At 40.4% G+C, this 27,570-nt stretch overlaps 1 protein-coding gene across 8 annotated transcripts in view; it reads left to right on the top strand.

Annotated features, from left to right (window-relative positions):
- Positions 1-298: 298 nt before the first annotated feature.
- The window catches only part of pcloa (piccolo presynaptic cytomatrix protein a), a 58,023-nt gene continuing 30,751 nt past the window's right edge, over positions 299-27,570 (top strand). For all 8 annotated transcript variants that reach the window (XM_058417503.1, XM_058417506.1, XM_058417508.1 and 5 more), the window contains exons 1-6: positions 299-657; positions 3,651-4,347; positions 5,929-6,981; positions 19,042-19,356; positions 21,394-25,681; positions 26,013-27,556. In XM_058417503.1, the coding sequence (XP_058273486.1) occupies positions 521-657; positions 3,651-4,347; positions 5,929-6,981; positions 19,042-19,356; positions 21,394-25,681; positions 26,013-27,556 (8,034 nt within the window). In that variant the 5' untranslated portion in view covers positions 299-520. The remainder of the gene's footprint in view (positions 658-3,650; positions 4,348-5,928; positions 6,982-19,041; positions 19,357-21,393; positions 25,682-26,012; positions 27,557-27,570) is intronic.

Raw genomic sequence — 27,570 nt, forward strand, 5'->3', positions numbered from 1 at the left:
ATCAAGGTTTATTCTCTCATTTTAATAAGGAGTGGCAGTGGCAAATTAATGAGGCACTGATGATACCCTGTAATGAACAAAAGCACTAAGTGGGAAGTAGCTAATTAAGACTTTAGTTATTTAATCTGGACACTGTATTTTGGAAGATTACAGTATGCGACTTGTTTTGGGTGGATGGGATGGGTGTTGTGGGGGGCTGGTTTTAACGCAGCTGGTCTCCTTTAATTTCGTTTCTCCTTTGCGATGGCTCGCGATCGCCTGTCACGGTCGGCGCATGCGCACTGCAGTCAAAGGGAGGCGAGGACTAGAGGAACCGCGCGCAGAGACACCGTTCTCGGTAAAACAGAGATGCGCGTTATTGACCAAAGCTCTCGGACAGCGAGTCGCGCAAATACGGATGTGAAGACGGTGTAACATGCCGTGGAGAGCCGCGGACACCGACCTTACTGCCTTCTCCCAACCTGTGAATCCGTATCTCTGAAGGAGAAGGTAGCTACAGGAAGGGGAAGAGGTTTTGATCATGGGGAACGAGGCGAGCATGGAGGGTGGCGACGGCGCGCTTGCCGGGGAGCTCACAGGTCCAGAGGCGGAGCTCAGCCGCCTGAGCGAGGAGGAGCGGAGGAAGCTCATCAGCACCATGGCAGAGGCGCAGGCCAGGCGAGTTGTTTATTCCGGGTCGGAACGTATTTTAGGTGTTGGAGGGATGCGCAGACCTACTACGCGCGAGCGTGTGTGTGCGTGTGTGTGTGTGTTCTGCGTTGTGTTTTGAACGGGCTTTTCTGCAGGTTGGCACCTCACGACAGAACAAAACACACCCACTTAAGATGCATAATCCCAATCAGCTAATAGAGTACTGCACCAAGAGTCCAAACGGTTTAGACGCCACGGTTGTATTTGATTATCTGCTGATGGCCAACTTACGGCAATAAATCCCAACCATCTTGCCTACAAACAGAAACCATAGCAAGTAAATGGGTATCACTGCTTCCTGCCTTAGAAAAATGCACCTTTTGCAAGACTGATATATTTCTATGAGTGTTTGGATCAAATGCTTAATTTTCCCACTAGAATTCATCAGATAGCAGTAAATTCTAAAAATTACATTTATACAGAAAATGTACATTTTCTTGTAGAATCCCTGGCTCCTATCTGTTCTATATTTTCTCCAGAGGTCCTTGTTATTTTCCCCTCGTATTATTTGTCGATCTGTAAGTGATTGGCCTTCGCTTTCTCCGTGTTACACACACCCCCTTCTTTACGGGCTGGGTGGGTGATGTCATACGCTGCTGTGGAAACCACTGGGTCGGAATAAGACGCAAAAGGAGAACGCGTCAAAATCAGATCTAATGCAAAAAATATATATATATGTGCAAATATAATTTAAATTGTCATGCTGCCAAAAGCCAGAGGTTTAATAGGAAGCGTGATAGCAAAACGACCCTGTTCTAGTGAATTGTTTTTAATTTGAGGGGTAAAAAGGGGAGGGGATATAAACGTTAAGAACACTATATATAGCACGGCGAGCAGGAATGCCGTGACGCGCCATGGATCACTCTCTCTCTCTCTCTCTCTCTCTCTCTCTCTCTCTCTCTCTCTTTCCTTTAAGGAGGATGTATAGTGTAATGTTACAGCTGAGGGCGGAGAGGATCGAAGGTTATAAGGAAGCAATGATGACCGCGAGGAGCCTGCGATGGCTGTAAGCTCGCTCTCCATGGTGCTGAAAATTTTGATTGGTGTGTGGAGAAATAGAAAACGCATATAGAGTTACATTTGTGCCAATGTTAACTTTTAAAATGAAGAAAGAAAGAGAGCAAGAGATGTTGCAAATACAAATAATGTGTTGAATCAAATTTAAATAAAAATCGTGATGTGCTATTACTATTTTTCACATCATTTTGCTGTTAATGTCCTTTGAATCAAGTATTTTACATCTTTGATACAATGCTACACTCTCAGAAAGAAATGAACCAAGCTATACTTTCATTGTCCCCACTCTTCTGGCAAGGCTTTTCAGTAGATCTTGTAGCATGACTGTGGAAAATTGTTGTCCATTCAGACACAAGAGCATTAGTAAGGTCAGGCACTGATGTTGGGTGAGGAGGCCTGGCACATAGTCAGCATTACAATTTATGATAAAGTGTTCAGGAGATTGAAGTTTTAAGTTCTTAAACTTCAACTTTGGCAAACCATGATTTTATAAAGTTAACTTTGTGCTCAGCAGCACTGTCATGCTGGAACAGGTTTGGGCCTATTACTTTCCGTGAAGGGAAATCAGTGGAAGGAAGCTAGCACATGAAAGGCATTCTAGATACAATATTTTTCAAATATTTGAGGACTTTGGGGAAGATCCACATATGGGCATATTGGCCAGGTGTCTCTTTGGTAAACCCTAAAGCTCTGAGAACTGAGAACCTGATACAGACATCATCAAGCATCTGATGGTGCCATGTTTTACGAAATGTGCTGTCATGTCCATATGCATAATTTCTTTTATGTTTGTCAACCATTGCATGTTTACAGATATGTCAGTATCTCTAAACAATACAAACCCTTCATTTCAAGCCACTGTCAGCATCTGTACTATTGGACAACTAGACATTTAAGGTGCATACAAGCCTGACTTAGGATCATTTGTGTTTTCAGCATCTATTTCTAGATTGCTAGGCGTAATGTAATATTTTGTATGCAGATACATTTGGTACAAAATCATCCCATGAGTGTTTTTTTGGCAAAATGAAAAAGCATCAGTATCATACAGTAGACAGTGCTGTGTAGCATATTTTTCAAAGATCAATGTAGATTCAGATCACACTATAATTCCTGGTGGGTGAAATGTTGCATATAACTGCATTAAGAGTGCATCTCACTGTGCCTGAATAAAGTATTGATCAGAATGAAGCATGTATTGATGTGAAGTGACATTTAAGACCATCCAACTGCTGACCTAATCACCAGGCACATGTTTAAGTAGTTTTATTCAACCTCTTTCGTAAGGTTTTTATAACAGTGTATGGCACTGTACATTGGGGTGGAAGATAGTTAAGGAATAATCCACAAAGGGGTGTGCTGTTATAGGAAAATAATCCATGATGGAATGCAGAGTTGCTGTTGAGTATTTTTTTTTAATAACAGCACAGTTTATATTTATTAAAGAATTACATGACATTACATGGAACCTAAATGGATAGATGCATTTAGGTTCCATGTAATGTGGTGAAATGTCTGCAAAAAAAGTTAGTTCCTGTTTCTATGGCAGTTCTGCTTTACCATACATGTACTGTGCACTCTATCAACCCCTTAACTGTATGAAACAGCCTAGATGTGTTCATGCAAGTCAAAAGTAGGTCAAATAAAAGTAATTGGTAGATGATAATTTAAGTCTTTGTTTGTTTGGTTTATTATGTTGAATATGTTCACCAAGCAATGCTTTTATATTCAATGGATGTCACTTTACTGTCATACAGTGTCTGAATTCAGATGTCGGCTCATGTTGTCTGCCGTCAGTAATCAATATGTCTGGATCATTTATCCACATTAGGCCTAAAGTTGTTTTAACGATTTCAGTTATGTTATGTAATCTGTGGCATAGACCACCAATCTCAATTCTTAACAGAGAAAATCAATTTACCCATTATTTGTTTACGTTACAGGTCTTCAGAGCATCAGCCGTCTGGAGGAAGAGGTTCTGGGGGCCTCAGTAAGAGTCGAACAGTAGATGCATTCGGAGAGGGTCCACCTCCCAAGCCAAAGCCAGGACGCAGCCCTTCCTCCCTTAGCCTTCTTGAGTCCCGTTTTCGGCAAGAGCCCAAAGACCCTGAGCAGCCTCGCACCGGCATGTTTTCCTCATCCTTTCTAAGTGGGGTTTCGTCCGCTGTCTCCTCTGCTAGCATCCCCAAATTCAGCCTTTTTGGTGATGATGAAGAGGATGCAGCCAAACAGGGACCAAAATCCCCTGGCCCACAGCAAGGTTCGTCCAAAGGACAAGGACCCCCAGGGCAGAAACAGGGAGCTGCACCGCAGGGACCTGGGGGAAAGCCTACTGGGCCTAGTCCTGGACCTGGGCCTCAACAGCAAGGACCTAAACCTAAAGACTCTGGGCCCCAGCAACAAGGTCCTGCTAAAACAGATAAAGGAGGATCCGGCAAACCAGGTGGGCCACAGCAAGGCCCAGCCAAAGCTGCACCTCACCCTGGTGGGACTGCACAACCTGGTGGACTGCTTTGTCCTCTATGTAAAACTACTGAACTAAACTTGCAGGCCAAAGACCAGCCACCCAACTACAGCACCTGCACACAATGCAAACAACAGGTGTGCAGTCTGTGTGGATTTAGTCCTCCTGACTCAGAGGTAAGATTTCGCAACAACCTTTACATAACCCTTAATGAATACACCAAGACACCAGGGTGGAGATAATTAATAGCATTATGTACTGCATAGATAATTAGACAATGTATTTTTTAGACTTCCACAATAGGGAGGTGTGCACTGAGAATTTTTCTGATAAAAACATATGAACATTTACATGCTCATTAACATATGAGTTTTCTTTATATTAATCAATTTTTTAATCCTGAAGTTGATGGTTGGCAGAATGGAAACTTCTGCCTCTTATGATTTGCAGATTAAGATTGCAGATTGAGATTTGAGGATTAAAATTAAAATTTATAGAAAAACAGAAAGGTTTAGTCCTAAAAAATCAAGTGCCCAAATAGCTGGGTGTTATTGTATTTAAAGCATGGCTGGGATTAATTATGAAGGATGCTCACCAGGCATGGTAAAGCTGCTGCCTGTATTGTTTTCACTTAGCCTAAAGTGAATGTGGCCATATGGGCTGTGGTGGAGGATTATCAAGGTGATTCCCATCGTCCTTACTGGATATTTAACATTTATTTTCAAGAAATCTTTTGTATTCATAATAGTAATTTATTCTGTACCAAGTGTTATATTTACAAGTGTATTCGGTTTCCTATGTCTGTATACTGAAAAAATAGATACAATTTACTTCAATATTTAAAGACTGAACAATTGGCTGAACTGTTAGCAACATTAGCCATACAATGGACGGATGTCTGATTCAGGGTCTGTCGGATTCATAACTCCCTTACACTCAGTGTTCTCAGGATAAAATCCAGATTTCAACACTGACCAGTGAAGTGATTACTAAATGATTACTAAGTGCATGACTAAATTGACTTTTTATGACTTTTTATTCACCATGCATTATCATTATTGTTATTAGTAATCATAGTAGTAATCATAGTAGTAGTATAGTCACATGCATAAGGACATCATTACATCAGGGTCCATAATATATGTTCAAAGCAACATACAGTCATCACTAATGTTTAGAGGCTCTGGCAGAGTCTGTACTGCATCGTATAAGGGTCATAAATTTACCTTGGATTTCAAATTATTCTTCAGCATTTATTATAGTCTTCAAAACATAATAAAGCAATTTGTCGGGTCATTTTTTGTTTACTTGATGTAAACTTATTTTAAATGTGCACAGAATTTAATTTGTGAAACCAAACATGTCTGTCAGGATGTCTTATATAACATGCAATACAGATACTGCACCAGACCTTGTGCTTTAGAACACTTGTATGTACCATGTTTTTATAAACAGATATTATAACGCATTATATAATCTGACATTTTTACTCCATACAAACATGATCTGGGATTACATTAATGGGTTAACCTCATATGGAATGACACTTTGTTAGTTCTATGAATACCTGACCCTTAGAGTTATGAGCTCCAATCCACCAACTGGAAATGCAATCTTCTTTGCATTATATTTTAATGAGGGAAAATATAAACAGACTCTGTTCATAAAATTGCTTGTGATTGTAGTGTATGTGTTTTGTTAATTAAATGTTTTCGCTTGCCCTTATCTGTTAATGTTTCTGTTTGTTTTTTTCCTAGGGTAAAGAATGGCTATGTCTAAACTGCCAAATGCAAAGGGCAATGGGGGGTATGGAACCTCCTGGCCCTCCAATGATGAAACAGCCTCCCAAGCAGGGCTCGGCCCCTCCATCTCCACAGAGGAAGGAACCACCAGCTGGGTTGCCCTCAAAAGATGAACCAGGTAAGAAGCCCCCAATGCTGACCAAGCAGCAAAGCATGTCGGATACAGGAAAAGGAGCCACTCCACCACAAACTCCCAAACAGAAGAGTACTGGTCCAGTGGCACAACAGAAGCCCACTAAAGGCCTGGAGGAAGCACAACCTGGACCAAAAGGTGGACAGCAGCCATCTCCACTTCAGAAAGCTGAACAGAGTCCAATGGGCAGTCCCCAACCCTCTCCTGCAAAAACCACCCAAAAGCAGGATGGTGGTGGCTTTTTTGGAGGCTTCGGTCTTGGAGGGTTGACAGACATGACAAAACCTCCTGCAGAGTCAGTTACAGGGAAATTATTTAGTGGTTTTGGCTCATCCAAACCACAGGGTGGCACTGCGCCACAGGCAAGTGACTCAGTTACTGGGAAGCTTTTTAGCGGGTTTAGCGGACTGACTGAAACACCTAAGCCACCCGTGGCCACTTCTCAGTCAACTGAGGGTGTATCTGGAAAGATGTTTGGGTTCGGTTCAACCATCCTAGGCTCAGCCACCAACCTCATCACTGGGGAAGAACCGAAGTCTCCTCCAGGGTCATTGTCTGACTCCACCATTGGCTCTGGATCAAAATCTACTCCAGGCTCTCCTCTAGATTCTGCATCCCCACCAGACACCCCACCAGTCTATTCCAAAGAGCCTACTTCACCCAAACCTGAGTCCACTGATGAAAAAGTCCTAGCAGATAAACCCATCTCAGAAGCTGCAAAAACAGAAGAGCCTCAGACAACCTCCAACTGTCCACTCTGTAAAGTTGAACTCACTGTGGGATCAGCAGATGTGCCCAGTTACAGCACCTGCACAGAGTGCCAGAAAACTGTCTGCAACCTTTGTGGATTCAACCCCATGCCACATCTCTCAGAGGTAAGTTGTATGTCCTTTATTAAAAATGATATTCCACTTGCAAACTTCTAACAGGCTGCACAAATCAAGCTGAAGGAAAAGTTAGAGGGGTGGGACTATTTACAACAACAGCTGGTCAAATTTGCCCAGATTTCTCAAGAGATCATGAAACTACCCATTAGCTTTTAGGCTGTTAATTTCACCAAAGACTGACAGTGCATGAAGAAATATGCAGGGTCCTAGAAAAATGGTTCCTCTGGGGTTCATTGTATTGTTAAGGGTTCTTCGCTTTCTAAAGAAGTTTAGTTTGGGAACACAAGAAAAACACCATTTTGAAGAGTCTTGAACAGCTTGTCCAGAGGGACAAACCAAAGAACCCTTAAGGGGGGTGGATGGAAACTTTTTGTCAGAGTCAGAACAGATGGTAGCCAATATCGTTGCACCAGTGACATAAATGCAAGGTCTGAGCTTTGGTAGTGGTATCCTGTTAGATAAAGAGAGCTGTAACTATACTCATACTGAGTTTTTTGTTGCCATCTTCTTTAAACAGATTTACTTTTCTTAAAGACTGTAATGTGCATAATTAGAAACACTTCAGTTTTACTTTTTAAAGCTCCACCCATGCTCCATACTCTTCGAAGAAACATGAAGTGACAATGCACAGTGCTAGCATGTACTTGGATTTTGAGCATCCGGTTCCTTGTTGTAATCCTGCTAAACTATTTCAGGTGTGCTAATCAGATTAGCCCTAAGCATGACCATCCTGCAATACCTCACATGGCCAATACTGTGTGATTCCTTGTGACTGCTCCCACTGCTGTGTAATCAGTGTAGTTGTGGGCCAAGGGGGAAATTTTAATATCTGCCATCTTAATGTCATCATTTGATGTAATGTAGTGAAGGTCTGTGGTGTGTGTGAAGCTAAATGTCAGCTCCAATATGCTTCCATTTAAATAAAAAGAATGGTACCTTCCTTTACAAGATCACTGGCTTTTAGTACAGAACATAATGTTGTTATAGCATTGCTAATTATGGGAACAGACTGATCATGCTTTTAGAAATATCCCCTCCTCCCATTGTTGAGTGCTTGTCTGAACTGATCATGTATGAGAATTTGTTTGTGATGTTCTTTGCCTGAGGCAAAGGAGCTTGATAAATTGGATAATTGGCAATGGTGTGGACTGGGCACTCAGCATATTATTCTACAGTTGCTCAAAATTGTATTATCATCTTGCTGAATATTGTGCACACAAGCCAAAAACATACATTTTTCCCTTTTTGGTATGTTTATGTGTTATGAAGTGTCTGCATGTGCATATGTTTCTCTCTCTCTCTCTCTCTCTCTCTCTCTCTCTCTCCCTCTCTCTCTCTCTCTCTCTCTCTCTCTCTCTGTATGTGTGTGTGTAATCCTTTTTTGCTAACAGGATTTAAAATGTAGCAGAATGCCTAGAGGTTTTTGTAAAAGCGGAACATTTCTTAATCTGTCCATATTTATTTTATACTGCGATGACAAGATTTACCTTTAGTCCCATTTGCTTTCCCCCTTTGTCTCTTTCTCCTCACTCCATCTACCCAGAGGCACCACTCATCCTCTCCTTTGGGGTTTTCCCTTAATAGGACTGCGATGCCTCACAAAGCCTTTTCTCCTTTTTATCCTCTCTGTTCACATATCTGATTACAGAATAAGGACGTTCTAAGAATTGCCTTTATTCCGAGATAACCTTATTTATACTCACAGCTCACCATTTTAATTGCTTATCTACGGCTTGCTTTGAGCTAAGTGTTTTGAGATGCTCCCTCAGCTGAACAGGCTGTGCACTTGTGGAAAGCTGAGCAGCCTAATGGCCCATTCAGACGCGTTTTAGTACCTCGCCCCCTTGATGGAGGGAGCGTGTGCCAAATGCATGCCTTCACTGCTGTTGCTCCTCCATGGCGACAGTGCATAGCAACACTGCCATGTCCCCCATAGTAGTCAGTTATGAAACGCTGTTCAGACAGCCGTTGCATAACAGGAGCGCACATTAGAACTGAGTGCTGATCTCTTCAAATAAACGGTGATTGCTTTTTCAACTAGCATACTGCTACAGTTTACATTCAGTTCTATATGAGCAGACATATCCTAAATTCACACTACATTGTAAAACATTGGTTTAAATTTCACAGTACTTCACAGTGAAGTAAAATTCACAGTCAACAACTATAATACCTATTTATGGTAAAGTACTGTAATATCTTACATAGGATAAAGCAATACATAATCCAGTACATTTGCTCATTTGTCTGAACTGAGCTGAAGGTTCAGTTTTGTGTTCGAGGACCCAAAGATGGCAGTTTCTTAATGCTGGGAATTACAGATCACATTACGATTTAACCACTAAACAACCACATCTCCCTCAGTTACATGCATTAATCTTTCTTTTTTTGACCAACGAAGCCTCACTCTTTATTGACCAGTGAGCAAATCAGGTGTCATTGCATTCATGCACTGGAGTGTTGATGATTTCACAGCAGGTCCCCACGTAGAGCTGGACCAAGATTTAGATCCCTCTCCCAGGGTGTGTTAGCCATCTGCTCCTGGCTTTGAATCAGGATCAGGCCACCTGATGTGTCGCATTCCTCTCATTCTCTTTACCTTCACTCACATTAAAGAATGTATTCAATCAAATGTTAGCTAACATGTGATACCTAGCTAGTTAATACATGCAGAGCTAGTTTAAATAGGTAGTATATGGAGGAAGTAGCTATTCAAATATTCATTAAAATACAAAATCATCTTTCTATCAAACACTCTATGTTCTGACTAATAATGATTACAACCTTCACCTATAGACTGTGTAAAAGTTTTACATGGTTAGCTTATAGGTGGGCCCTGTTGAAAAAAGGTTTGACGATTTAGCTAGCAAACATGGGTTGCTAGCTACTTGAAAAACATATTGTATATATTCTGTTATACATATTGTAGATTCTTTTGCAAAATTGTTTTGAACTTAGTTTTAAAATACTGTGCATTTCAATATGTGTATTACTGTACTTTAAATATTAGGTACAATAAGCTTTTTTCAACATCCACAGCAATTCATTTCAGCCATTGTGTCTTTCTTATATGTTTGTGTCTTTTTCTGTTGTGATGCCTTCATCCTCTATGGTACCACCCACATTTCCATCCACTGTGACCCATCCGCCTCTGGCTCAGGGCTGCATGCTTCTCTATGGGCACTCTCGCATATGGAGTGTTTAGTCAGTCTGAATCAAACCCTGGTGCATTTATCCACTCTGTATGGTTTCTAAGGAGCAGGTGTGAACACACTCTGGTGTGGATTAAAGCAACCAGTATGAGAAGGGAGTAAGACCCTGATTCATCCCAACTAAAGGAAGTGAGTCAAAGATCCTGTGGGTTGTGAGCAAGCATTTTTATTTACTCACAAGCTGGCTGAACTGACATGCATGAAGAAGATACAGTAGCAACTGCTGACTGAAAGAGAAGCACATCTGGCCTGGACAATTGCTGTGCAAACACTCCTTACAGACAATTGTACTGAAATTCTAACAAACCTTTTAGACTGAAATGAGCGCAACCCAGGACATAACAATGAATGGGAATATAGTGGATATTTGACATTTGTCTGTCTTCTTGATGCTGTGCTAGAGTGCTGAGACTTTAACCTATTTTTCTTTTGCAAGCTGCTAAGGAGCTGTTCTGTCTGTCTGAATGCGTGAGCTCCGTTCCCATAGCTACAGTCAAGTTTCTCCTTCTGTCTGTTTGGAGACTTTATGTAATGTGTACACACATTTGTGGACATCTCTTTCTCTAACTGTCCAATCACCATATCTATTGCCATGGCTATCTGCCCATCTGTCTGGTAAACAAATTGTGTTTGTTCAGGCCGTCTGTCTCCTGGTTTAGCCCTATTTACATCCCTCTGACTAGAGCTGAATTTCCATTGGTGTACTTTGTGCACTTTTAGTGCAAGTAGGGTACTGCGGTCTAAATTTGTGAAAACGGCCAACGCATTAAGAAAAAAATGTCAACAGTGTTGACAGGATCATGGTTTTCCCACAGAATTGACCTATTTTTGGATTGCAGCTCATGTCGGAATATTAATATATATTCAAATCTGCTTTCATTTGCTGCTGTATAAAATGAAATCCTATTCCAAACTGACCCCCAAGATCATCACAAGTACAGACTTTGCCTGAAAAACTCTACATATTTTATCATGATCTTGAATGTCTCTTCTGAACACTAATCTCTTGATCCCATTCTCAATATTAGCTGTTAGTAGGTGCGTTTACATGGACACTTTTTAATCAGATCGGACTGAATTCAATCAGATTGACGAATCCGATTGCAGCGTTTACATGAACGCGGTATAAAGTAATCAGATTGTTATGCGCGTTTACATGACACATGATTACAATCGGATTAGATCTTTTGACATGCGCACAGTCCATGAAAACAGGATTCCCACCGACCACAGACCCAAACCAAACAGACCCAAAACACAGTTTTGCTTAGCGCCCACCATTTTACCTACGACATCCATACGTCCTACATCATTCTTGCGTCACTGCACATGCGCAGAACTTTCCAGGAACATATTCCATCCGATTAAGTGTTTCCTCTCGATCGGACTAAAAATGGTTTAAACCACCCCTTACCATCCGACTGAAATTTTAATCGGATGTGGCAAATTCCATCCGAATGACGTGTTTACATGACACTTTTTTAATCTGATTGTGCTTCTAGTCCTGTTACGATCGGATTACAAGTGTCCATGTAAACACACCTAGTGTCCCTTTCTGAAAGTGTTATTTTGAATGTCAGTGTTTTGGTCTATGCAAACTCAGAACTAAAGAGAAGCTTTTGTTTTTAATCCTGCTTTATTATCTATTTTTATTCAAATTATCTAGGTAATTTGAATTATTACAATACGTTTGATAGTGCTAGTCATGATATTGGCCTTTAAATGTGGTACATGGGCAGATTTCCAGGTTTGGTGTTCTGCTGGTTTTATTGACTATTGGACTACTTTTGTCAACAGAGCTGCTGTTATAGAAAATTAATCAAAATCTTATGAGCAATCAGTGCTGTGGTGTATGGTTTTATAGTATGTAAATATAATAAAACCATATAAATAAGACATTTAAAAAGCATCTTGGGTCTATATCGATCCCTAATAGCACTACTGTGCTATTTTATTTGATCTGCCATTCTCCTAGTGTGTACATGTGTCTGTGCATGAATGACCACAGGGCATTCTGGGAGTTTGGGCTTCTTTATGTTGCTGGGCTTTTATTATGTATAAATATAGTCAGTGAGACTGTGTGCATTTTATTTATTCTCAAAAGCCACTCTGAGGTCTGACACACTCCTGCCCACCATGTGTCATCCTTTGTCTGATGTTTTGAAAGCAGACATATTTTTAAGGTAGACGTGTGTGTGTGTATGTGTGTGTGTGTGAGAGAGAGAGAGAGAGACAGAAAGCAGGATACTTTTTCCAAAATTGTGTTATAGTTCATCTTAACGTTACAGTTATTATAAATGGTCTTTTCAGGATGTCCTTTATTATTACGCTGGTTTATTTGTATGATTCTGTGAATTCAGGCAACTTGAAGATCCATCCCCATTTTGGCTCAGATCTACTGAAACTCTGCTTGTAAAGAGTTGTCAGTGATTTATCCAGTCAAGCATCAAGTGCCCCCCCTCACCACACTCCCTCCCACTAGGAAATCACTGTGGTGCCAAACATATTCTAACAGGAAGTTGCTGCCTCACTGAGACCTACTGTGGTTTGGTAATAAGGAGAGGAAGACAGGAGGGGGAGCGGATGTGACAAGTGAAGAGAAAAGTGCGGGGGACTGGAGAAAAATGAAAGATTAACTTGAAGATCGAAGGGTTGGCAGAAAGAAGGACATGACCGTGAGGCTGTCATGGACTAAAGCTAGCTTTGTTTTTTTGTTAGTTTGAGACCAAAAATTTCCACACCATTACTTCAAAATCATGAAACTGACAACCATTTCAGAGTTATAACAGATACTTCAGGTCTTTTGCTATTTAATTTGGCTTTTTGTATCTCTGTCCATTTTCCTCTTCCATCCTGTCATCATGTCTTGTTTCCCTTTGATATTTTTAATCCATCTCTGGATGAAGTCAATAGTTTCTGTTTCATATCATGTGAGAGCTGTACTGTACAGTATACCGATTGAGAGTTTGAGCCTGAAATCGCCATGCTTTAAATAAAATTTTATACCGTGAATTCTCAAATCAGTTTTAGTCAGGAGGTGGTGATTTTTGGATTCTCTATAAGGCCAGCTCTGACAGGCGTTCTGGTTTCAAGGCAAATAACAGATTTATATTAATATCCTCCTTCTAATACAGTATCGTTTCTATGGTAACCAGTTAGACATGGGCTTGTCAGACGCCGCATGGATTTAATAAGCAGGTGCAATTGTTGGTATGGTGAAATGTTCTGTGAAGAGTTGTTTATTAAGTTTGTGTGATTTACAGTTAAGTAATAATTTTCCTTAGTTAACATTTTCCAGACAAAGGGCTTTGCAGTTGTTCTATAACATAACAAGCAGTAATTCTTGTCTTATTAACTTTTAGAGAGAGAAGAAAGAAGGGATTCTGACTATTTATAGCTGTTAGATCATATAATAATAATAATAATAATAATAATAATAATAATAGTAATAATAATAAGTTTATTTCATTGTTATTCCACAACAATTAATTGCTAATTAAATGTGTACTTTTTTAATAAATTCATAATTATTAGCACTGGCAAACTGCTGTAGTATAAGAGGAATAAAGCGGTAAAGAGGTATAAAATCACACCATAAAATAATATTTTCCTGTAACAGCACACTATAACAGTTCTATAACCAGGATTTTTTCCTTAACAAAGTAAATGTGCAAAACTCTATTAAGTTACAGTCATTGAAATTATCTCCACTATGCCTGCCAAGTGTACCAATTCTTTTGCTCTTGCTATTAATGTTAACTTCTGTATATTTCTTTAATATTTTAATAAACCATAAATAAACAAATAGACAAGCTGAAACCATTCACATTTTCCCCCAGAAACTAACTGGAATGCATCATTTGCTTGTATATGCAGTGTGGATAGTTATACGCTAACATTTCTTCTTCCTCTGTTTATACTCCGTTTTCACTTTTGGAATGATGATGAATCAGTACGAGAGGTTAACCTAACGTGATCTGGCAACAAAGAAGTGAAAAAATTAAAAGACTTAAAAGACTAATGCAGGATATGAAATGAGAACATAGCTTCTTTCATGAAAACAACAACACACCCAAACTGGCCTCTCACACCTGTTCACCATTTCACCTGTTCACCCGCCTTAGCCACCTGGGGGGAAGAAACCTGACACATGGTTTTTAATCTCTCTCTCTCTCTCTCTCTCTCTCTCTCTCTCTCTCTCTCTCTCTCTCTCTCTCTGTTTCTGTGTGTGTGTGTGTGTCTGAGTTTGCAGGTGAGCTGAGACATAATTGGTATCATGGTAGTTACTCTAGTTCAAAAGCATCCAAGAAAAAGAGTTTTGTATTTCTGGCTTAAAACATTCGGGGGCGTGTCGTTATCTGAAAATAATCAACAACCGTTCTGACAGCAGCCTGACATGAAGTGAAGTGAAGGTTAACGCCCCAAAGTTGATTATTTTCTTTTAATAGCATGTCCCAATTTTTTTTCTCTTATACCACAGTCATTTGTCAACGATAATAATGTTCCGTTTATTAAAGAACAAGACATCATTCTTTTTATTTGTGCGTTATATTTAGTGTTGTGGAACATCTGTGAAGCTAGTCAGCATGTCATCGCTCATGTTATAGCATTACCAGCCTCCTTCTTCTCTCTTTTGAAATGCAAAAAAATGAAGCTTGTCTACAGAACAAGTGAAACATTGGAAAACTTTAAGTTACAGCATTATCTCTGATACACAGAGGGGACACTGGTGCTGACAGTTACTCTACATTAATCATATCAGTACGTTCTTGTGGATGTGGAGCATCTTACATACAGGATTCTGCGTATGCTGTTATTATTGAAACGTAAACATATTCAACCAAGTGCATTAATCATCAACCTTGCATCTGAAGCTACTGTCCAAGCTGCTGTTATAGAGAATTAATCAACACCAATCAGATTCAAGAATTCAAAAGTGCTTCAGTGTACAAATATGAATATATAACAAATCCTTCCAATATATTTCGTTCACCATAACAGAAAACAGAGCTTGTGATCCATAGTGAATGTATTGGTGAGCAGAAGCCTGCTACATTGCCAGAGCAGAGGGTAAATTTAGCTCCAATTCCCACATTTACTGCCAGACTTCACACACACACACACACACACGCACACACACACACGCACACACTTGTTCCCATTTCTTCTTTTGACAGGAAGCTCTCCCTGGGAATGAACACATCCGCCCTCTACACTCCTGTCAAACAACTAAGAATACCACCTAAGAAACTGCATACACACGTTTCTTGCACACTTTTCTTTTGTTTCATGGTAAGAACATTTTGCTCCCTGTGCTCCTTTTGAGATAATTCACAAGACTCCCTGAATTCAGTCCTTCAAATATTTGCGTTCAATAGTTCAGGATGTCATTTTCTAGCCATTTAATTCCAAATTGACTGCTGATTCCAGCTCACAGAGCAAATGCACTAAATGAAAATGAAAAATCCCCTGAGAGGTTTGCTCCGAATGGCTGACTTCCTGAACAGTTACATTTAAAGTGCTTTTTTATTTCTTGCTTACATTTTCTTCGAATTCTCATCGCTTATGTCAACCAGGTGCAAAATGTGGGAAAGAAAACATCTACAGTATTCCTCCTATAATCAAAGACACTATTGCCCTTAAGTCTGATAAAAGAGAGGAAATGAGAGAAAGACAGAAGGACTGCAATGCAAAATATGTCATTATGGTGGGGTTTTTCAGTGTTTGCCTTAGTGTCAATGGTTAATGTTCAGGAATTACTGAATAAATTAGTTAATGATTTGCATCATTTTAAAAGCCACCTGTTATTTGTATAAACTAAAACGTTAGTCAGCAATTTTTCAGTCATTTATACATGTACTTTGTATCTGGATGTCTGTAGAACGTAAATTCTGGAGCATATCCAGTTACTGAAAAGCATGTGAAAGAATATTGTCTCACATTACATTTCTTAATGCCTATGAGAGAGAAAATTACTTTTTTTTAGTGAAATTATAAATAATTTCATTTAGAAGAGAAAAACTGACAGTAGTAAGTGTATTGAAAGGAGGTTCAGCAAGATCAGATTGTGAATAAGTGTCCTGGGATGACAGGACAGAAAAGATCATCCACTGGAACTTGGATAAGATGTGGAGATAAACTGTTTTTGCGAAGTCTACCATTTCCCTTTCATATTTAGTACAAGATGCTTTTTCTGGTCTTAAAGTCTAGGCATAGCCTCGGCCTCACTTACTTCTCCCATACACACCTGCATACACAAGTAGATTCTCTGACACTTACATGCTGGCTGTCCCTTTCACTCGCATCTTAACTACAGGAGACAGTTTGTCCCTCTCCTTCTCTGTGCCTCTGAAAACCCATCACTTCCTCCATGCATTTGCTCACACCCAGTGACTCATACACTCAATTTTTGCTCAGCTGGTCATAGTTTTATATACCAGTATGCATTTTCTCTTTTAGGCTTTTATTCCCATTTTTATACATTTGTTTTCCTTTTATTACTGACCGATATATTCAAATGTTCTTCTAATACACACCTTCCTAATTATACATCGTCTTCGAACTGTACATTGTCCTTGGGTATCATGAAAGGTGCTTGTAAATATCTTGCCCTCAAAGTCAAAAAGAGGACAAAACCACAATGCTACAATATTTTTTAAAAATCAGGGAAAAAAAGTAAATTTTGTCTTTTGGTAAAAAAAATTTTTTAGGAAAATTGTAGTATCTTAGTATAATTACAAAAAGAGCAAGTGTCACAATTTATTTATTTTGCTTCCTAAAATATCAAAATATATTGTTTACTCACTTATGCATTACACCGATCAGGCATTATGAGCACTGAGAGGTGACGTGAATAACACTGAGTACCTCCTCATCATGGCACCTGTTAGTGGGTGGGATATATTAGGCAGCAAGTGAACATTTTGTCTTTAAAGTTAATGTGTTAGAAGCAGGAAGGGCGAGTTTGTCAAAGGGCCAAGTTGTGATGGCTAGACCACTGGATCAGAGCATCTCCAAAACTGCAGCTCTTGTGAGGTGTTCCTGGTCTGCAGTGGTCAGTATCTATCAAAAGTGGTAGGAACAGTGGTGAACCGGTGACAGGGTCATGGGCGGCCAAGGCTCATTGATGCATTTGGGCAGTAAAGGCTGGCCCGTGTGATCCGATCCAACAGACGAGCTACTGTTGCTCAAATTGCTGAAGAAGTTAATGCTGGTTCTGATAGAAAAGTGTCAGGATACACAGTGCATGACGGGTCAGGGCTGTTTTGGCAGCAAAATGGGGACCAACACAATATTCAGCAGGTGGTCATAATGTTGTGTTTGATCGGTGTATATTGGTGATATTTCCTCTACTGTGTCACCACTGACTTCACTTTGACTCTCAAAAAAGTATTTGTCACCAGGGAAACTCTTAACATCATGATTCAGTGCTAATTTGCTTTGAATACATTCATGGTTTATGGAGAAGACTGTTGCTACTAGTGCTGAATGACAAGCTACATCGCTAACAAAAAGAAATGACATGCTCCTATTCACCTCATTTCTGTTCTTTGCATGTGACTGAAATATGTTGATGTTAATTGAGCAATAATAATAATAATAATAATAATAATCCATTTTTTGTATCAACTCAGATTTATTTTTATTAGTTCCAATATTTACTTGAGCTGTTTTTCTCAGCATTGGCTGTGATATACTAGTTTATGCAAGTACCCCTGCTGTGACACAGGAATCCCAGGCCTCCTCAATCTAGATTTAGCCCTACAGCTAAACCATTGGAGAATAACAGGGATGCTGAGCATAGCACAGCTCATCTTTTCAGCAATCAAATGTGAGAGAGCAAACTCTCAGGATTTACGTAAGCTACTGGAGTGAGGCGCTTCATGGGAAAACAGCTCTATTTGGACTCTGACTTTAATATATTTTTGTTGCTGTTTCTAGCAGTCACAGACTGCGTGCCTTGTTTGTACAATATTTGAACAATACTCATGTGAAATAAATTCTTATCATGACCTGATCTTGTGTTACAGGTTTATATCAGTTATGCTCTGCTGAAATGCATCACTTAAAACCAATGTGAACTAAAGTTTCAATCAAGCAGAAAAGATCCTGCACTGTATAGACAACTGCAGACAGCAGCTCTTTTATTGAGTCTGCAGACTGTTTGCTGACAGGTCTAATCGTCTCTAAATACAGTCATTAAGTCATTAGGCTGTAAGACCTCCCCAGAACAATCAGCTGGCCACTGTGGTAGTTTATAAGCACAATATGTAGTAGATACATTTTGAAGCAATTTTCAGAAGGAAGAAAGAAATCCACAATTATATAATATTGGTATTGCACTAAATTCCCAATATGTTGCAATAAATATTGGTATTTGAAAAAATATTTAATTTCATAATGTATCATGAATATTGTTAATATTTTTAGAACACTTCGAAAAAGTGTTTGGAAAAAGTCTGCAGATTGTAACTTGTTAACCTTTTGTACCTGTTTGTACCTATTTGTAAATAAAATAATAATTTAAGGAGTATCATCAAATGCCATGTAATCATTTTGATGGCATTTTGCATGATACATAGTGTGTAGTACATCTTTGAACTCCCTGATGATTGTAATATGATATTTTTGTCATTATTACCCATTCCTACCATGTCATTAAGGTATCACGACAGTGTCATAAGGATTTGTAAAAACCTTTGTTAAATTTGTAGTACACTTTATTTAATGTTCATTTTTTTAATGTTTTAATGTTCATTTTTATTTTGTTGCAGGCCTAAAGATAATCTTATCAGCCATGATAGTCACATTTGTTAATTTGATTGTTGTCTTACAGAATGAGTGGCTATGCCTGAACTGCCAGACCCAAAGGGCTCTCTCTGGACAACTTGGGGACATGCCACCTCCACCTTCTCCTTCAAAGATGCCAGCTAAATCCCAACCTACCCCTCCCTCTTCCCCAGCCAGAACTGTCTCCTCAACTCCTTCAACTCCTGCTCCTACTGTCACTGCTTCCCCATCCAAAGCACTCGTTCGGACCCCTAGTGTAACTCAGGCTCCAGCTGACAAGTCTGAGCATGACTCAGTCACAGCTGATGCTAAGCTTGTAGTAGAGTCAGCTGCAGTGAAACAGGACGAGGAGAGCACACAGGTAGTACCTGAGCCAAACAAAGAACAAACACTTGACACTGCATGTGAAAGCACAACACTGAAATCCACTCCACCTGAGCAAACCATCAGAGCTGATGTCCCGCCTGCTGACATTATCCTGAGGGATATAGCAAATGCTAAGGAGACAGATGCCAAGCAGTGTGGAATCATACAGCAAATTGAGCCTAAAACCCAGAACAAAAAGGGAGGGGGGAGTGAGCCTGAGCAGCATGAACTAGAAGAGAATGATTCACCTTCAAATCATGCTAATGTAATCAGGGTAAATCATGATATATGCCCCAGTGAGGCCCCAATACTTGATAACAAGCCTGAGATTAGGGAAGACAGATTACAAGTGACCAAAGCAAATTTAAAAGACATTAATGAAGCCAAGAATGGTATCACAAAAGGGGAATTTGTAGAGAATGAGAACACGGTAGAAATAAAAACAGAGAATATGTCTCCCCCTGAAAATCCATTTGTATATTCAGGAAGGTCTGCAGTTGAGAATAATAAAATAGAGGGAAAATATTTTGATCACAGGGAAGAGAAACAGTCAAAAGAAGAATCTAAAGTTGAGCAAGAATCAATAGCAGAAGGTAAAGTACACAAAAGCACACAAGAAACTCAAGCTCCTTCTGTCGAAACACCAGAATATGGCAGTCCTGCTTTCCCTACTACCAATGAGCAGATAAAATCTAAATTAAATACAAATCATGACATATTAGACGAAATCTCACATGATACTTGTCTAAAAACAGTGGATGTCATACCAGGCGCATTCCCTCTGTTAGCTGAGACTGGTAGAAATACTCATACAAGGACAGAGGGTGCTAATGTGGGTGTTACTGAGAATGAGGGAAAAGGAGCAGAGGACTTATCACAAGCTCAAGCAACTGAATCTTTTATTCCTAATATAGCTGTTGAATTTACCGCTGGTAAAGATAACAAGAAGACACCGCAAAATGAACTAGAACTAGAACATGTTAGGGGAGAAGAAAGAGAACATCAGAATCAGGCAAATCCTACTGGAGTAGAAGAACTTGACACATTTTCTGCACTTAACAACACAAGTATAATTGACAATACTAAAAAGGAAAAGGTTCAGCAACATGATGAAGTGGGAGACACAGTTAAACTGAAGACTTCCAACACAAATGATGATAATAGATCCCAAATAGATGTGGTTTTTGTAGCCTCGGAAATGACTGTTCCCAAAAAAGAGTGTTTGTTGTCAGTGAGTACACAGCCAGTGGTGGAGCATTCAGAAGAAACTGCCCCAAGAACAGAAAGTGTACATGACAAGCAGTACTCTGAGATAGTAAAGAAAAGTGATATTGTAGAGCACAGTGACATAAGATCAGAAATGGCATCTTCTCTTACAGAAGCTAAGAAAGTGCAAAATGTTTCCAATGAAAAAACAGTAACATCCAACATTGACAGTGTGAAGACTGAAAGTGAATGTAAAAAGAATGATTCACTCTATGCAGCAGGAGATCAGGAATCTCCTGAAAGTAGAAAAGATTCAGTGCCTGAAGACAAAAAAATAAAACATACCTTAGATACAGCCTCAATAAATGCTCCAGAAGAGTCTACTATACAGGCTGCTTTATCAGGCCATTTCCTTTTCCCAGTGCCTGATAAAGAAAATGAAATAGCAAGTGGTGAACAGAAAGTAAATGCTGGCTCACAACCTAATAAGGAAATCCTAAACACTCAGTCTAATAGCCATAATGTATTCTGTACCTTAGACCCTGTAGAAAAACCCAGTCCTCAATGTCCTGTATCTAGTAAACAAGACAAAGACAGTTCATCTGAGGAAGTACAATCTCCATGCCCTGAAGAGAGAAATCAAGATGGGACAAAGCCATTTATAAAACTTAAAGATATTGAGAAGTTGGGACAGGTATCTGTATGTGGAGAAAAGACTAGTAGATAGAAATGTTAGATAAAATCAAATTTAGATTAGACCTACTTTTGTAACATTATTCTATATTCTGATTTCCATTGTAAATTGTAAATTTCCTCTTGCTTGCAGAAAAAAGAAGATGCTGCTAGGCCTGTGGAAGACAAAGAGATTCTGATGAAACCTAAAAACAAAGACAGCGACAGTCAAGAGTATAGCCCTACAAGTCCTTCAGATTTGGCCAAGTTAGAGAGTACTGTTCTTCCAATACTTGAAGCTAAAGCAACATCTACTAAAGATCAGTTACAAAGTGAGTCAGTCATCACTGAATGCCAAATGGAGGTGTCCCCAAAGGACTCTCCAAAACTCACCTCCGAAGAAGACATTCACAGAAATGATCAAGAAGAAGTGAATGATGCTGTAGGCCCTACAAAAGTGAGGAAAAAGCTGCTTGTCCCAACAGAACTTAAACAAAATTTTCTGGATGACAGTAGTGAGGGAGAATCTTCACCGCTCACTGATAATGAAAATAAACCAGGTGAAGTAATAGAAAGGGACAGTGCAGGGTCATCAGATAAAGATATTATGGCGATAAGTATTCATGAGGACTTATCACTATCTGTTGAGGAAAACCTTACTAAACAGAAAATAATTGATCATGAAAATAAGCTACTAGAAGAAGATGTAAAGAAGGATATCAAGAAGAATGAGTCAAGCAAGGCAAGGGGTCTTGTCAAAAACAGTAGTATTAACCCTGAAGAAGAACTAGACTGCAAAAGTATCATTTCTGTGGCTAAAATTGAGGAACTAGGTAAAAGAGAACAGACCACAGAAGACAATGGTGCTGGCATTCGCCATTTCAAAACAATCGAACTCAACACTGTGGCCACTGTTCGTCAGGCTTCAGATGATGGTGAACTTGAGAGCCTTACAGATTCCCCTGATGACAGGTCTAGAGGGGAAGGCTCCTCAAGCCTACATGCATCTAGTTTTACTCCAGGCACTTCTCCAACCTCACTATCTTCTCTTGATGAAGACAGTGATAGCAGCAGTCCAAGCCATATTAAGAGCAGTGGTGAAGGCAAACAGCACAGGAAAGCCAAGCACCGGCAGCCAGGCCAAATGCTACCTACCATTGAAGATTCATCAGAAGAAGAAGAGTTGCGTGAGGAAGAAGAGCTCTTAAAAGAACAGGAGAAGCAAAAGAATTCCAGTAAGAAATCAAAGAAAGATAAAGAGGAAATACGAGCACAGAGAAGGCGAGAGCGACCTAAGACTCCACCAAGCAACCTTTCACCAATTGAAGATGCCTCTCCAACAGAAGAGCAGCGTCAGGAAGCAGAGATGGAGGAATTCCGTAGATCCTCTTGTTCAGATTTCTCCCCAAGCATGGAATCTGAGCCAGAAGGTTTTGAGATTCTTCCAGAGAAGATTGCTGCTGTTCAAAAAGTGTATCATCTGCCAACATCTGTCTCTTTGTATTCTCCAACAGATGACCAACATGCTAATAAGCAATCCAGGGAAATCACAGAAAATCAGCCTTTGCACACTTCATATGACGCTTACGAGGAGATAATGCTCAGAACAAAATCTCCAACTATAGAGGACATTCCACCTGGAAAAGAGTCTCTATATGGCGGTATGCTAATTGAAGATTATGTCTATGAATCGCTGGTTGAAGAAACACATGTAGAGAAAGAACAAGATAAAATTTCTGTGCCTGAAAAAGCAAGAAAATTGAGATCACCAGATGAAGTATATGAGGACATGATGCAGATAAAGAAAGAGATGTTGCTTAAAGAGCAACAGCTAAAAGAAAATAATGCAATGAAAGAATTCCACACAACAGACACAACTGAAGATGGTGTCTTTTCTTGTACCAAAGACACACCTGACACAAGACAAGAGACCATCTCCACAAGCATTTCTGGCCAGTTTGGGAAGGATGGGAAACCACTGTTAAATGCAGAGGAAGCCTATGAGGAGCTTATGAAAAAACAGAGAGCAGTCCTGACACCAGGCACCAGCCCAACACAAACAATTCCTGATTTCAGTGACAGAGCACAGGAAATAGAGGTTACTACTTCTGCAAAAACAGGGACTTTTCCTCAAAGAAGAATTCTCCCTATACCGGATCTTACAGTGACTCAGTGTTCCTCAGGTGAAGAGGAATCTGGTGAAGAGAGCCCTGCAGATCAAAATCAGGATGATAAAACAGTTTCAGTTTTTACATCAGATTCTACACCTACTGCAGTGACTGAGCCATCATTTGATGTCACGTTATCTCAGGAAAGAACTGAACCTTCCGTTTCAAAGCCAGCTTCAGAGCCTGTTATGGATTCCATTTCATCAAGTGAAGAATCAACATCACAGCCAGGGTCATCACAGGCTCCCATGGTTGAACCAACAGACCAGCCTGGTGTTGTCGATTTGTCAAAGTCTTCAGTCTTGACTCAAGAGAATTCTTCACTGATTCCTAGTGTAGTTTCTAGACCTTCTGTTCCAGTTACATCACCTTTACCCACTGTACCACAATATGCTCCAACAGTACCCAGTGTAATATCGACTGCCCCCCCTGTCCCTCCCAAGCCAGTAGTCCTACGTAGGGGCGCATCTCAGGAAAAAACAGATATTCCTGCTCCCCCTCCTCTGCCACCACCTACTCTACCTAAGCCTGCTCTTTATCCCAAAAAGATTCCACCTCAGGTTCCACAAAGAACAGTTGTAGCTGGTATTCCAAGTACAGGTCCAAGTGCACCGATGAGGCACCCTATGGCACCAAATTACAAGCCACATGCTCCTCCCCCTGTCCCACCAAAGCCATCCACAATTCCCGCAGGCCTGACATTTAGCCATAGACCAGTTGAGGCAGTCAAGCCACCCATAGCTCCAAAACCCATGTCAAATGCCCAGCCACTTTCTTCTATTTATTCCCCAGTCAGACCAAGCATACTCCCAACGAGCAGTGAAGATGGTGCTTTGAATCTGAGTCCTGCATCTGAGATTAAAACAGGGCCTACGTCACCAATAAAAACCCCTACATCTCCTAGGTTTGGGAAGTCATTATATGATACTTATGTGGTTATTACTCTGCCATCCCAGCCTGGTTCACCCATAGAGGGTGTCACTACCCAAGCCCCAACAAGTTCTGGTCCCTCATCACCTAGCAAACAGTCTCATTTACAGTTTGATTTTCAGTCACAGCCACAAACACAAGTACCACCACAGCCTCAAATAACTAGAGTACCGTTAGCTTTCACAAAAATAACAGAATCAATAGAAAGACAAGAAATATGTGATCCAGAAAAGGTCATTTCAAGCATGAGTCATGTCATTGAGGCAATTTCAGCTGCACAGCCTTCATCTGTAACTCCAAATGTTGATGTCCAGGTAGTAACTACTGAAGTCCAAAGAACAACAGTGTCTGTTATGCATGGAAAAACACCTCCTCCACCTACAACTCCAAGAGCCTTTGGGATACCAGCAGTCTCAGGAGACATAAAATCTCAACCAGTAGCAGTACAGAATGGACATGCTTATCATTCAGGAGTGATTGTTGATCTGCGCGCTCCAAAATCAGATGCAGAGATATGCATGAAAGGTATAGATCTGTCATCATCAGAGTCACAACGGCAGTCCTTCCTGGCTGATGGGCGACAGCAAAGTGCAGTACAGTCATCTATAATAAACTTGAGCACTGATACTTCATCAGTGTCTGTTGCAACTGACAGCATGACCATTGTCACTTGTACAGCTACTATAGCATATGCCAACAATAATCTTTCTCATGCCACTTCATTGCCTCTACAACTAACAACAGCTAAATCCTTTGAACCCGTTTCCCAGATTATTTATCGTCCTGTTGATTCTCAGCCAGAAAAACCAATAAATCTTTCCACAGCTCTAGGTAAATCACATTCTGTTCCTGTGACAACAGCCCCTACAGTTGCAAATAATGGTGTTAGCACAAGTATTCCACCTCAACTGGAAACTTGTGCATCTGGTGCAGTTGACCTCACAACAGTTAAGCCAGTACAGACTATGGTGTCTGTAGATGGTTCCTCTTTAGATGTGGTTACAACAGTGATCACAGAGGATGATGGCAAGCCAGTAGACCTAACAGCAGGAAGACGGGCAGTGTGTTGTGATGTAGTGTACAAACTTCCATTTGCTGGTAGCTGTGCCACTCAGCAACCCTCAACTCCATTGCCAGAGGATCGTTTTGGCTACAGAGATGATCACTACCAATATGATCGCTCTCCATATGGCATGAGAGGACTTGGTGGAATTAAGCCTTCTATGTCTGACACAAATTTGGCAGAAGCTGGCCTCTTCCTGTACAAAAGTAAGAATAGGTATGACTACAACGGGGAAATGGAGGGTGCGGTAGATCTTACATCTGGAAAAATGTCTATAGCAGGTCAGTGCGATGTTGCAGATCTTTCACAGAGATGCCATTTTGAGTTAGCTTTACTCATTCCCATCTGAGACACTTTTTTTGCAGTTTAAATTGTGCTCCATTTATGTTTTTATTTTTTGGACTTGCATGCTGGTATTTGGGGGTTTTTTTTCAATTATTTTTATATTGTGATGTGTATCTCTGCATGCCACTTCATGTGCTTTGCATTTCCTCAAATCTTGCAAAAACATTTTGCATTTAATTAATTTGGCATGGTTTGGCTTTCTCTCTTTACCAAAACATGGTATAAACGTTGTGTAAACCTTTTATTTACAATATGAACTTTTAACAGGTGAAGCTGTGGATTACTCAAGCAAAGCTACAGGGGTACTTACTGGAGCTACAATCCCACAATACTCTCAAGCCAGAATAACTGTTGCTGTTGGAACTCACTTTGGAACTTCTAGTGTTCTGAGATCTTCAAATGGTGTAGTTTACTCCTCTGTAGCAGCACCAGTTCCTTCTACATATGCTATAACTACCCAACCTGGATCTATTTTCAGTACAACATACAATTCTCTTTCAGGCATGCACACTAGTGACACAATGCCATCATTATCAAATCTGCAAAATCAACCCCTCACTAGATCACAAAGTTTCTTTTCCACTCTTGCTGTGACTACATCAGAGGAGCAAGATGACATGCCTTTGAACTTGGAGATAAGTGTTTCTAAGGATATTTTCCCTGCTGGTCAAACAGAGAAAGCTCCATTGATAACCACAGCAGCATCACTGGACTACACAGATGCCTCACTTGAGGCAATTGCAGCGTCACTAGAAGCTCTCTCCTCACCCATGATTCCAGGTGATGAAAAGTATCAGATGGAACGTGAGCTTCTTGAGCTGGAGAAGATAAAACAGCAACGTCTTGCTGAGGAACTAGAATGGGAAAGGCAAGAAATCCAGCGCTTTCGGGAGCAGGAGCAACTTCTAGTACAGAAGGAGCTTGAGGAACTCCAGGCCATGAAGCAGCAGATCCTGTATCAACAAGAGGAAGAGAGGCAAGCTCACCTCATGATGCAAAAAGAGACATATGCTCAGCAACAGGAGCAGTTGGAACAGATTCAGAGACTCCAAGAGCAGCTGAGGCAGCAACTAGAGGAGCAAAAGTATAGACAAATGTATCCGGGTGAGGTCCACGAGCAGACGCTTGGTCATATTGTAGGGACAGACAAAAAGATGGACAGTGGTTGTCAGACTGATGAAGAAGACAATACAGAGAAAGCCTACACTGCTGGAAGAAAAAAGAAGAATGCCAAGAAAAGTGTAGATAGTTGTGTACAAACAGATGATGAAGACCAAGATGAGTGGGATGTTCCCACACGTGGCAGGCGTAGCAGACCACGAGGTGGTAAATACAGTTCTGGTGATAGTTGTGGAGTTTCAGTGCAGGCACTTACCGAAATTTCTGTACAGACAGATTCCTCAGGAACTCTTAAAGGGCACACTGTGCAGACGGACACTAGAATTGATTTTCCTAACTCTGATAGAACTTCTCCTAAGAGACGCCCCACCCCTTTAGAAATAAGCCAGTCTCCCCACCTCAAAACAGAAAACTCCTGTCTGCAGGTTTCTCCTGTTCCCCCCAAATCCCCCAAAGTCCTTTATTCACCAGTATCTCCTTGTATGTCCCCTAGTAAATCTCTTGAATTTGTTTCCTATGAAAAATCAAGTGGAGACACAAGCCCACAGAAAATATATTCTGCAGATCCATCCATAGGGGTCCCTGGTAGTCCGAGGGCAAAAGTCATGCAGCGGTCACTGTCTGACCCAAAACCTATGAGTCCTACTTCAGAAGAGAGAGCAGCCAACTTCCAATATTCCGAGGGTTACTCCGTGAGTACACCTTT

Source organism: Hemibagrus wyckioides, linkage group LG19 (assembly GCF_019097595.1).
Source record: "Hemibagrus wyckioides isolate EC202008001 linkage group LG19, SWU_Hwy_1.0, whole genome shotgun sequence".
In the NCBI taxonomy this organism is placed as follows: Eukaryota; Metazoa; Chordata; class Actinopteri; order Siluriformes; family Bagridae; genus Hemibagrus; species Hemibagrus wyckioides.